General features: G+C 29.9%; 1 protein-coding gene across 2 annotated transcripts in view; it reads left to right on the top strand.

Moving 5' to 3' along the window:
* The first annotated feature begins 4,403 nt into the window (after nucleotides 1-4,403).
* LOC113394521 (tyrosine-protein kinase transmembrane receptor Ror-like) overlaps nucleotides 4,404-14,083 on the top strand; it is a 32,813-nt gene continuing 23,133 nt past the window's right edge. For both annotated transcript variants that reach the window (XM_026631864.2, XM_026631863.2), the window contains exon 1: nucleotides 4,404-4,843. In XM_026631864.2, the coding sequence (XP_026487649.2) occupies nucleotides 4,790-4,843 (54 nt within the window). In that variant the 5' untranslated portion in view covers nucleotides 4,404-4,789. The remainder of the gene's footprint in view (nucleotides 4,844-14,083) is intronic.

Below are 14,083 nucleotides of genomic sequence, written 5' to 3'. Positions count from 1 at the left end.
AGTAGTCTGTGAATTAGATTGGTACGGGCTTTCATAAAGCGTTATTTAATTATATTTCTTCTTTTCTCATAAAAATCTATCTTTCCTGATAAGATATTGCAAAGAGCTTGTGCTCGTGTACTTGCTTATAGTATCAATATTTCGAAGAAAACGTAATCAAAAAACCTTTATCAGCTTTTTCATTTTTCTCGTAATTTATATCGAGAAAGCAAGTAAGTAATTTAATTTCAATTATTATATAAATCCAATAGATAAAGTATATTTCAAATATGCAGTTTATTTGACGCGTTACATAGTAATTGCACAGGATTAAATTAATTGTAATGCTACCACATGTTCGAATGTCACCGGAAATAAACTCGGTACTCTTTACTGCCTCCGTTGGGAATAGCCCGTCGTACTTTTAATTGACGAGACCACAGGAGACCTCATCGCTCTCTTCAAACAATCAAATGATATCAGAAAATTATAACATATTACTCCACTAATAATATCAATCAACTTAGAATTATGAAACATTTTAATAGTTGTGACGGATTCAATGACATAACTATGGATTAAAAATACATATGGCTATCAAAATATTTATATCATCGTCTCTACTTCCTCTCTCAATAGGAAATCTGTATTTATTATTATGTACCGGATACTTCAGGGGTTGGGCTAAAGAAAGTAATTGTTTACAAAACGTCAAAACGTTTTATTGAAATGATATTAATGATCACTTAACGATACAAAAACAACGAAGTTAAATTTGATGAAATGAAAATCCATTTAGATCTCCCGTTTTACATCCGGCATTTTAACCGGAAGGAACTGAACATGAAATACTTATTGCATTTTTAATCCTTATTCAAATATAATAGTAATTATATTATTTATAAGTATTTGTTAGAGAAATGGGAATATTTTGGAATATAATTGAATATTTTAATCCGAAACACTTTACTCGAATTATAACTGTCGGAAAGAATAATATGATTCTATTTATAATACCTTTTACTAGACGTAGACATAACCTACTCTATAAATCTTGAATAATTTATGTCAATACCCTATACGTGGTAACAACGCTACATTTTGACAAATTTCAATACGATCCGTTCTGTAGTATAATCTTGATTTGTGATAAGGCATACTTTCACATTAATACAATTAATATCATGCAAATTAATTAGTAAGCATGAATATATTCGTTTTAAGAAAAATAAATTTGAAATAAAAAAATTAACACGTGCTAATTCCTATTCAAGAATAATTTATTTAAGAATCAAATAAAACAAATCTTTGTTATAAACGGTTTAAATATCTACAAAAAAAAAAATCAAAACTGGTTTTTTATCCAAAAAGATATAAAATGCTGCTGAAGTTTGAAGGTCTTAAGAGATTGGCAAAGAAAAGGCATCTTGTCCATGTCCAGTCACCTTTGTAATTCTATACTATAAGTTATAAAACATTACGTCAAAGTATACACGATTATGCATACGCAAGTAACAACATTTATAAGTTACTCTTCAAAGTATACTAAAAGCACGAACAATTTGTATGCAACATCAATGTTAGCCGTAGTTTATTACCGGTAGGCGACTTTCACACAGGGTATCCACGAAAACATGTTTAATAGATAGGGATACCAATCGCGAAACAGTGGACAGCGACTCAAGTAGGTAGGAGTTTCCAGTCTACAGTCAGATTGCCCAACGGTCCCTCTTATGTTTCCTCACATACTGCCTGCTTAATGTCAATTAGCTTTTAGTGATTAAAGCATTAACAGCACTTAAGTGAGACCTGCATTAAAGCCAATATTACTATGTAAACTGGATTTCATGATCTCAGTCTAAAGGTCTAACGGCAAAGTGAAAGATCATACAACCGGTATTTTTCATTTATCAGTTATGTTAGTGCCTACTCTAAACTATTCAAATGTGTCATACAGCTAAATCATTGCATATAAAAAAAAAAAATTATTGACGCACCTGATAAAATTAAAATGACATGGAAAATTATTAATTGTGAAACTGGAAGAGTCAAAAATAACATCTCCGACTTTAGCTTATCTATTGACAACAATTTATTTTCCTCAGATCGGGATGTTGCAACTGTTTTTGAAAAATTTTTTGCTGACATTCCATTTTCGACTACTAACTTATTAAATTCCTCTCCTACCGTTGCTGAATCATTCTTAAAAAACCATGTGGAAAAATGTAATATTAGCTTTAAATTTAATACAGTAAGTGTAAGTGATGTAATAAGCTCCATCAGATCACTAGATATTAAGAAAACGGCCGATCTGTGGGGGATCTCTGTCAAGGTAGTCAATTCAATAATTGATGTAATCGCACCCTACCTTGTCACTATATTTAATAAATGTGTCCTTAGTGGCGTGTTTCCTGACCTCATGAAACATAGTAGAGTATTACCAATATTTAAGTCAGGTAGTACATCAGACCCCAACAACTATAGGCCCATCTCTGTACTACCAACTCTTAGCAAGATCTTTGAAAAGTTATTACTAAATCAAATGCTAGTACATTTTAACAATAACAAGTTGCTACACAAGAAACAATTTGGATTTACAAGGGGTCGCTCAACAACTGACGCTGGTGTTGAGCTCGTTAAAAATATTTACAGGGCCTGGGAGGAGTCACAGGATGCCTTAGGGATATTTTGTGATTTATCTAAGGCCTTTGATTGTGTGCAACACGAAACTTTGGTCAGGAAGCTACGTCATTATGGAATTAGGGACACTGCACTCAGTCTTCTGATTTCGCATCTGAGCAATCGGATTCAGAGGGTTGATGTAAATGGAAAGAGATCTCCCGGGTCTCCAGTTACTGTGGGGGTCCCTCAAGGATCAATTCTTGGACCATTTCTCTTCCTTGTTTATATAAATGACCTGCCACATCTCCTAGGTGATAAACTCGAGACAGTATTGTTTGCTGATGATACTTCTTTAATTTTTAAAATAAAAAGACGTCTTTCAATATATGACGATGTGAACAATACTCTCTCTGAAATAGTAAATTGGTTTAGTGTTAATAATTTAATGTTAAATAGTAAAAAGACTAAATGTGTTAAATTCACTACTCCCAATGTAAGATGTGTCAAAACGAGTGTACGCTTAAACGGGGAAGCATTAGATGTTTTAGAATCAACAGAGTTCCTTGGTATGATAATAGACTCTAAGCTCCAATGGGGCCCCCATATAAATAAATTAGCGAATAGACTCAGCTCTGCAGCCTATGCGGTAAAAAAAATTAGACTTTTGACTGATGTGGATACGGCTCGCCTTGTGTACTTCAGTTATTTCCACAGTATAATGTCGTATGGCATCCTACTCTAGGGTAATGCAGCTGACATTAATACTATTTTTGTACTGCAGAAGAGGGCTATTCGTGCAATTTATAAGGTCAATTAAGAGGTAAATTTAAAGAAATTAAAATAATGACTGCTGCTTCTCAATTTGTTTTTGATAATGTTATGTATGTACGCAAAAACATAAACGATTTTCCCAGAAACTGTGACGTACATTCTATTAGGACTAGGAACAAGAATAAACTGGTTACTCCAAGTACCCGATTACACAGGGTTAGTAACTCTTTTTTGGGGCAATGTATACGTTTTTACAACAGGATCCCAGAAAACGTTCAAAATTATTCAATTATAAAATTCAAAAGAATCGTTAAAGAGCGTTTGTGTGCTAAAGGATATTACAACACTTATGACTTTTTAGTTGACTGCACACCTTGGGAATGAAATGATCGCCTCCAGGCTGTTTCAAATAACTAAAATATAATTATCATTGTACATGGAAAATGGGTAAAAAAAAAAAAGTTTCTTTCGCCGGTTCTTCTCAGGTCTGAGGTGCTAAATTCCGAACCGGTGGTAGATTTTTGACAATCAATAAGCAAGTGTAAAAACTTCTATATTGAATAAAGATTTTTGACTTTGACTTTGAATTGCGAGAGATGCGCTCGAAATAAGGAATTGAATTTATCTCTTAACTAAAATGGTGACAGTATTTGCGAAACATATTTTAAATATAGAGACAAAAATAATTTAATAATGTTTATTATTTTGTATAACACGATTAAAGTTATCTGAATACAATTAAAGTAAAAAATAAAACATTTGAAAGCATATATTTTTAAAATAAATTGTATTTATAGTTATCATAGACTTTTCAAGAATTAATACAAATATTTATGAATGAAAAATTAGTTTATTAGCTTAATTAATTGCAAAAAAAATCAAAGTAATCTTAATCTATCAACAAGCCAACGTATTTGTGAAGAGCAATTAGGATGTGAAGGGTAAATAAAGTGATCTATTTGAATAATTCGGAGTAGGCGGGAGGTGTGCGGCGGGACGCGGTGGCGCGTAGTGCCCGGAGGCGGGAGTAGCGCCGAAGGATGCCCACTCCGAAACGGCGTGGGACTACAGCGAGACGCCTCACGCTTCCCGCTCTACGAACTACGCCGCGTACGCAAACTTTTTCAGCGAAAACGCGTGTTAAAAGGAATTAATTATTCGGACGTAATATGCATCTGCGATTCATTTTCTGGATTCGTAAAGCTACAAAGTATAGTGATTGTGAAGTGCTTGCAAGAGTTTCAGATTCAATTCATCCTTATTATACTTTCGTTGTTTTTGGACAAGTGTTACGTTAAACTACTACTTTTAGAGAACAAACGTATTAGTTCAAGACAAGTAGTGAAAATCAAATGACTTGATAATTATAACGAAGTGTTGCAATGTGTTTTACTTAAAAAAAATCACAAGTGTAAAAATGAAGAAAAAACATCAAGTACAATCTACGGAAAGGCCGAATAGAAAGCGAAGGGTAAGTTCAGTGAAAAGTCGGAAAACTATTGCATCCGGTCCCTCATAACGTATAAGATTTCAATTTATAACTCTTTTAAAGGTATTTATTATGAGTATTTATATTTATTTAAATAGAATGAAATAGATAAACGAAATATTATATGTTTATAATGTTCGATAGAGTCATAGAATGCTTATTTAAACATTTTTATAATTAAAATTTCACTGTATGTGCAAAACTCTATTTGATTGACCTCAATTATTAGTATTATATAAATGAAATACTGATACAAGTATTACAAAACGAATCAAGATATTACATAGACAATATACATATAAAATTACTATTTTAAAATGTAGAGTACGTTTAAATATATAAAATAGGGTTGATCATTATTATTTAAATTGCATTTAAAACAATATATTTATGTGATAATAATGTTAATTCTTTGTAAACTTACACCAACCATCCCACCGAAGATAAAAGACACCATAGAATCCTCCAATTTGAAATGACGCCAACATAACTGTGTTTAATGTTAAATCCTTTTCTCACAAAAAACACGTCATCGTGTCTCTATATCTCATTCATTCGGGGTCAACATTAGGGGGTCACAACATAAAATAGTGTTTGGCAAATTTTAACGGTCGACTGTCTCCTTGGGAATGCTTTTGCTAATGGGTTGCTTATTACCACCGTAAAGCATTGAGGCGCTTGTGTTTAAAGTAATATTCGTTAGCCCGCACTTCATGAAACGTTTCGTTTATACGTAGGTACATACGGTAGACTAAATGGCCAATTCAGAAGCGATTACGTTTTAGAATCCCCTTTTTTATTTGGTTTCATAATTATATTAAAAAGAGTACAGCACTAAGGTTTAAAGTTTTGAAATAAATCGGTAGATCATTTTCTTATGTATACGTGGAATTCAGTTTGTCATAAGAATCTTATTATTATTGAAATAAAACATAGCCTAGGTCACTTTTGGATAAAGTAGATTTCTAATTGTCAAAGAAATTTTTTAAATGCATTTAGTAGTTTCAGAGCTTATCGATTATAAACCAACGAATATTTTCCTCTTTATATTATAATCAATGTAAATATAGGCAAAAATACTCTATGATTTTCTTTTCTCAACAAAACAAAAATAGAGTATTTTTGTTTTTAAATCAGTTATCTGTAAAAAATATACAAATAAGACCATTTTGTCATACATTGTAGTGATAGTGCTGGTTGTAGTAGCAGATTGCTTCGGTTTATAAAAGCTATCTGTAAAAAATAAATAAACTATTTAATAACGTATTGAATCTTAAGAAACATTCAGTAATGCAAAATATATTCAACACAAGGAAGGAATCTACGTATAAAAAATATATGTACATAAATAATATTCATATATGTACAGTGACGTTATGACGGATGCACAATATATATAGCTACACATCTTTCCTAATGATAATAATCATAGGTACGTACATACATGTAAATACTCAACGTACACTGTTACATTTTTATCTTCTGCTAAGACAAAATATAATCAGTGATTTAAATTAAAATTATTTATGCAAATGAAGTTATTTTTCTTAATTTTAAGAATATTTATGAAGTAACATTAACACAAGTAACGTTGTCAAGTGATGTTGAGTTAATATGGCAACATAACAAGTACTGGCACTCAGAGACAAGTGACTTAAAATCGTAGTTTCCAAGGTTGGTGCCGTATTGGTATATCTAAGGATGATGGTGACCATCACGTGGCCCATTGTCTCGTACGTCTATTTTATTTAAAAAATATACAATCTACATTATATGTAGAACATTTTAGAGATACTAAAAATTAATGAATCAAACAAAACTTCTTTAATATCTTAGCATTAAAATATTATTATACTTATGATTTTAACTGCGCCTGTTGTGTTATCGTGGTTAAATGCGAAAACGGTTTTTATTACATTTGTCATTTATGAAATTTATTAAATGGGCTAAATTAACTCTATTACGGGTAAAAATTGTAGTTGAACTGCTAATAGCACTTGACAATATATGTCTAAAATAGTTTAAACTCTGCCGACAATAGGTCTACGGTACTTGGGTACCGACCACCGACTCACCACCAAACAGCAATATTTTGTATTACTGTGTTAAAATTGATTGGTTAAGTGTATTGATACCGAACGTGATATGGAACATATTAGATTCTATAAAGCTTAAAAATGATTTGTATAAATTAAATTGCTAGTGTCTACCATCAGGCTAGCAATTGAACCGTAATACAAACTAATACTGATTTTTTTTTTATTTTAAAGTAAATACAGGAAAATACGTATTTTATACCTTAATTTAAATTTTATAAGAAATCTTTACTTTGAATTAAAATTTACTTATAAAATGTAATCTTAATTTATAATCTTAAATATTGCCTAATATAATTAGTTAAGTAATATATTAATTATATTACAGTTATTGCTATTTTAAAGCGATCCTGAGAAAAACTAAAATTTAATATGATCTTATTATGCTTTTACAATAATGTTTAAAAGTTAATATACTTTCGTAATTATTTTTTAAAGTCTTCTCTAGTCGACTATTGATGGTAGAACTTATTGAAAGTCTTTCGATTGATACCACCGGTCATCACTTAATCTACATAGCAGTACTTAGTATTTCCGTACAACGATTTAAAAAGTGACTGTGGCAGTGTAATTACAGGCACTAGAGATATAACTTCTTAGTTTTTAAAGTTTTTGGAAGATGGATTGTCGATGTGAGGCATGCTTTATATTTCTCATAGTGCCAATATCCATGGGCGATGGGGATTATTTACCATTAGGTGGCAAAAAATTGGCAGTCTTGTAATACATTATAAATAAATAAATAAATAAACAAAACATACGTATATTCTACATATCTACGTGAATAGTTAAATAAACTTAATATTCGTTTCCAGCCGTCAATTTATAATTTCGAGTATAGACTCGAACTGTATACTTGAACTTGTATATATTTAATGATTTATTGGAACCTCCGTTAGTCATTCTCATTCTTAGCATTTATTAAATGTTTATAGACATAAGTAAGAATGATAGCGTACCGTTTAGTGCAATTGTTGTCAAGGAAAATAGGAACAATGATAATGATTAGTTGAATACATAAACAAAATATGTTTGTCTGTTTTATGAAGATAATATATAAATATTAAATATTTATTTTTAAATATCGAAGACAGGAACACCGAAATTGCCCGTTGTATTCTATCGTACATACTTTATAAACATATACAACAAATTTCATTTCAAGTTGCTATACTTATTATTGACGATATATGGAAAAAAAAAAATTTTTGTGCATACGTATCTACAAAAAAATTACGAATGATGAAACATTGTATATAATATAGGTTCTATATTATTTTATACAAATTACAAGGATTTTTTTTTGTGCCAACATAATACTATAAATATAAATAAATAAGTAGGTATTTTATTATACCTAAGATAAAATACATCACAAGCTAGATCGTGTTTTTTTTTAAATAACTATTCAATAGAATATTAAAAATGTTTTATCGTTGCCTTTTCCACTTTTTAAAAAAAAACATTTCAAATATTACGTAAAATATACCTACCAAGTTGATTACTGAGGTATAACATTTAGAAAATGTTAGTTACCAAATTACGTTTAACGATTATTTACTAATAATATTTACCAATAATAATTATTGTGTAAATGTTCAATGTATATTCCAATAATTAGAATATACATTAAATATTTAAGTCTACTAAAATATAAATATTGACAGATCATTAAGAAACTGTGTGAAACCAAAATAATACGAGTTTTAAGCTTTCCCATTTTTTTATTTACGGAAAGAAGTTTTAACGTTAGCAAATTTGCAAAACAAAACCAGTTTGAAATACAAAGAGTAACACGGTTTATTTAAAGTGTGGGATCTATGTGGGTATTTGATTAGCGTTAATACGGGAAATAATTCAAAGTCTACTTAAAATTCAAACACTGTCTGGGTGTTAAACAGTTTAATCGCATCCGTAATTCAATTAACACGAATCAAAGAAACACTAATAATATTAAATCTTTATTATTGTTTCTTATTTCCTCAGTTACGGGTTTCCCCTTCTATTTATTAATGCAAATAAGTATTTAACCTACTTACAAAATGAAAAATAAATCAATATCGTACAAGAATTATATTTAAGTACTTATTATGTTGGATTTTGAATCTTTTAATTGAAGGAAAATTATTGATACAATTGAAAATGAAAATGATGTATTACTAGCTACCCGTGAAATATTCAGAAATTAGTGTATGATTTAGTTATATTTTTTAAAATGACATATTATCAAATATAGTAATATAATATATAAGTGCTGTAATCGTATATCTTATAATATATCTAAAACTACTGATTCATACTACTCGTCAATTGATTTAACCAAATTAATATGAATGCAGCAATGAATGGAATTTCGGAAATACAAATAAACAAAGCTTCGCTCTTTATAATATTACAATGATGCCTTCATTTGCCTTGATAAAAAAAACTAGGACCTATATTAACATACAAAAGTATTGTGTTTGTTTACCTATTTCAATAAATTTTGACAAAATCCACGTGCCACGGGATGCGTGCACAGACGACTAAAAAAAGAAGCATTTTTTTCCTCGCCAATCCAATTCCCCACGAATAAACTTTGGACATATAAACATTTGAACGTATAAAAAATTGTTTTTTCCGAAAATAAAATCTGTTTGAAAAGTTTTTTATTTTATTACCGGTTTTTTTCTTTTCATACATACAAATCATTTATATATAGTCTATAATTTACCAATCGCCCTTGACGCCTAGGAAAACTAACCGTCGATCATAATTTGATGGCGATAATTTGATGAATAATATACAATTGATTTAATACTTAGCTGCTGATATTAATAATATTTATATATTTTTGTTACTTAAAATAAGTAATACCGTAATTGGCTTCGTGTATTACGCAAAATTTACTAACAGATACGACTTTTTAATAAGGGCTGTGTAGGATTATTTTAAGCTAATTAAAGCATAAATATTGATTTAAAAATATGTATATATTTCCTCTACGCTAACGACTTCGTAGACTCGGCAATAGTTAGTAATCTGTAAACAACTTAATCCGTTCAGCCATAATCTTTCTCATCCGTTGCGTAACTAATAATTAAAAAAATATTGAACAGTACACCTATAGTGTTCAATAAAGAATTTTAATAATAATAATTACCTACAAATACTTGATTTTCTTTTTATTGGTGACGCAGTACTACTTTTTCTAAATACTTAAAAATATGGGTACGAAAGATGTAGAGCATTTGCTCTATGGTTGCATTATCAGATTAACGTAGCCTACATTTTTAAATAATTCTAGCCATTCGAGTGTGGTTGAGTAACATCCAAATAGAATCTCTCACATTTATAATAATATTAATAACAGAACGACCAAATATATATAAAATAAAATAAATATGCTTTATGGATATTAAATTTATGTTACACATTGACTGCTCGTTCAGTATTTCTTATGTTATAATCGCTCATGTATTTCTTCAGAGTCAAACAGTATATATTTGATAAGAATCGAATCAATTGCTTCAACATACGCCTCGGTGTTGTAACGAGAATGTTTTTGTCCATAGAGCGAGGCCTGTAATAAAATTTTGAATGTTCACATTTAATGCAAATGATATATTCATAGTATTACAAAACGTTTTATTACTACTTTAAAATCGTGCTTTATTCTTCTTTATATTTTGTGTTGTAGCCGTTGAACAAAGGTGTAATGAAAGACAGATCTAAAGGCTATTTTATACGAGATATCTTAAGATAATTATTATCCTTTTTTTATGAATTTCGCCTACAAATTTTTCGTATACAGTGTCATTAAAATTTTCAAAAATACTGCTACACAATTCGGGTCAATGCGATGATCTTAAGCGTCAAACTTTCTTAGAGGTCTATGAAAGCGTAGGACGCGGTAACGAAAGCTAGCAAAACCGAAATATAATATCATGGGTCAGCGTTGCTAACTACGAGTATTATTATCATTGAGTGCAGTCAAAGCACGATTTAGAATTATTTATTGACCACTAACTTGCAGCGCGTGATGCGATCTGTTTGCGGTGCTCTTTGAATGTAAATAAATTTATAGTCTTAAAGTTGCCACATTTGGATTGTAAAGTAACATTATTTTTTACGAGTAAATAACAAGACTTTGTCTTTACGGACGTGATTTTTTCGATTTCACTTCCTTACATACTTTTAATAAAATTCTGGAGCCTTTCAACATTACACAATATGATTGTTCATGTGAACTTTTAGAAAATTGTTACATTTTTAGATTAGGTATTTTGAATGTGTATATTTACTTACAACCTGTAATTTAAAAAGTTTCTATGGAAATAAATAACAATAATACATTGTGTTTTTAACAGGTTCAAAATAATCACTCGTTCTTTATTTCCTCGTGCTTATCTGATTTAATATTAAACACACTTCTAAAGTTGTAAGGTCATTGGCATAATGTCTAACTATAATGCCATGTTTGTAAGCGTTGGGTTTATGCCAGCTGTAATTTTTTGTCGCGTCGCGTTAAGGTACCCATATACGGTAAGACTGCCTTTCTACAATCCTATATTATTACGTGATTGATCGACATATTGGATCATAGAAAAAACATGTTTTATGTATTGGTTTTATTCTCATAGCTTATATAACAGATCTTAATAGCTTACATTTGACAGACTAAAATACGATTTCTAATAACCTAATAAAAAAATTAATTTACTTTGTGCAAGCCCGCTTGAACAGCTACACAGGTAATTCCACCGCCAAAAGTCATTACTTAGTATTGCTGTGTTCTGGTTTTAAGGGTGACTTAGTGTAAATGCAGGAACAAGTATAACATCTTAGCCCTCTAGGCTGGTGGCTCATTAGGTATTTAAGGAATGGTTAATATTTCTTACAGCGCCAGTATCTATGGGCGGTGGTGAGCACTTTCCATATTAAAAATGTTCTTGAATTTTAAACAAAACAAATTCTTGCTACTCATTATCGTGTGTAAGAAACTGGATTGTTTTTTAATCGAAGCTTAACGGTAAGACTAATCTGTCTGATAAAAGGTGTTTATGTAGGTAATTTTAAGCCATCCAACTGTGATGACGTCCTTAAAAGCTTTTTTCTGAACTTGCTTTTACAGAAATAATGATTTTGTAGACTAAGTAATGACATGTGTTATAATGCCCCGGATTTACAAGTTTATAATATAATTATAATGTTTCCGAGTTGGAGCAAAACCACACTAATCAGCTTACCACCAACATTTGCAAATGTAAATTTTAAATGAATACTAAACGAATTTTATAATAATACTGGTTATTTGTGTGACGGTTTTTTTAAACTAAAAACTTATTCAAACTTTTTATTATATTTTTTATTATATGTTAGATTATTGAAACAGGATATAATTTTTTCTAACAAAATTTTTTACCCCGGTTTTGACTATAGGTATATGTTATAAGGAAAATATTTACATATATGTACATTTTAAATACTTGACTTATTTTAAGTTTAAATATTGTAAAATATTAATTCTTTTCAAAAAAAATAATCACATATTTAAATAAAGTCGTTCGAATGGGCCCTACTTGAAGGTAAGTGATCACTGTAGCTCAAAGACATTGTTGCCGTGTGAAATTTTACCCATTTCTTACATAACCAATGATCCACCGACAAGCGACACTGGCTCACTCACACGTATAACCGAAACATGACAATTCAAAGTATTGCTCTTTGGCGGAAGAATTTATTATTAGTAAGGTACCTACATAGACAGGCTTGCGATGACCCCCATCCCCCTAATATTGTTGTCTATGTTACCGCTCTCTTTTGTCTTTCCGCTGTAATTTTTACTTTATAATGTAATTTAAGTTCAATATATATTTTTATTATACTAGTAAATTATTTAATTAGTTACAAAATTGCCATCACTATGTAGTTTATTACTATGGTTTTGTTGTATACTTTTTAGTGTAATTCGATATAGAGCTGGACGCGTTTAAACAAAATTGCGTTATAAATCACAAAGTGTAAAAAAGGGCAAATTTTATGTCCATATAATTAAATGTTTTTTAAAACTATTAATAACAGTCTAACCCATTAATAAATTATCGGAAGATGGAGCTATAAACCATGTTCAGCGACGATCACAAGGCGGTCGAACTAGCTAATAATGATTCAATTATCATTTCTCGGACTTAAACATTTTGATATAAATTACAGATTATACACGGCATATGTATTTATGGTAAATAAATATTTATAAAGACGATTTTAGTATCATTATGTTTAAAAGCAAATGCAAAAATATTTTTTATTCCAATATTCAACCTTAAGCAACGTTTACATTAGTACATTAAAAAAAAAAGCGTTGTATCTGCTGCACGTAGTCTGTAAACGTGGCTTTAGCTAAGGTAAAAATTTACATTTTTACTGCTGTTTTTTACTGCTGTTATTTTTTAATGCTGAACAATTTAATGTGGCAAAACAAGAAAAGAAAATACTTTATTTACTTATGATAGTGTTTGATTAATCTCTTTTAATTAATAAGTTATTATTCCTCATTACAAACTATTTATTACTGCGGATGAACCAATGACAACATAATTAACACGTTCGTTACACCTTCGGCGCTTAAAAACTGGAAGTGAGATTTAAATGTCAGCGTTGTATTATCTTACATCGAAGACTATTCCTTTTTATATTAAATCATTGACCTCGGGGTTAAGATAATTCATAATTCCTTGCATTTCAGTGTCAACGAGAAAACCATCGCTTATTTCTTTATACATACCTGTTTTGATAATACAATATGATAAATCGGCTTATTATACTGTAATATCTTGGTGTGGATTACGGCACCGTGGGCCTACACGGTTTTGGCTTTTATTGATGTCGTGTCAGTGAATAAAAATCCATGTAGCGTGTTTAGATAAGAAATAACTATTTATAACTATCATAAATATTTATTAATAAATTTAGAATATTCTTATCACATTTTACAACCACAATTTTTTTTATATTCTTTTCTTTTTTTTGTATGAAAATTATTAAGCACGAGAATTATTTATTTATGCATAAAAACGTATTTCAATGGAGTGCCATATGCTGACAATAAAACTACATATTAGGACCACAATAATACATTTATAAC

The sequence above is a fragment of the Vanessa tameamea genome, chromosome 4 (assembly GCF_037043105.1).
Source record: "Vanessa tameamea isolate UH-Manoa-2023 chromosome 4, ilVanTame1 primary haplotype, whole genome shotgun sequence".
Lineage (NCBI taxonomy): Eukaryota > Metazoa > Arthropoda > Insecta > Lepidoptera > Nymphalidae > Vanessa > Vanessa tameamea.
This window is presented reverse-complemented; position numbering and strand designations above follow the sequence as displayed.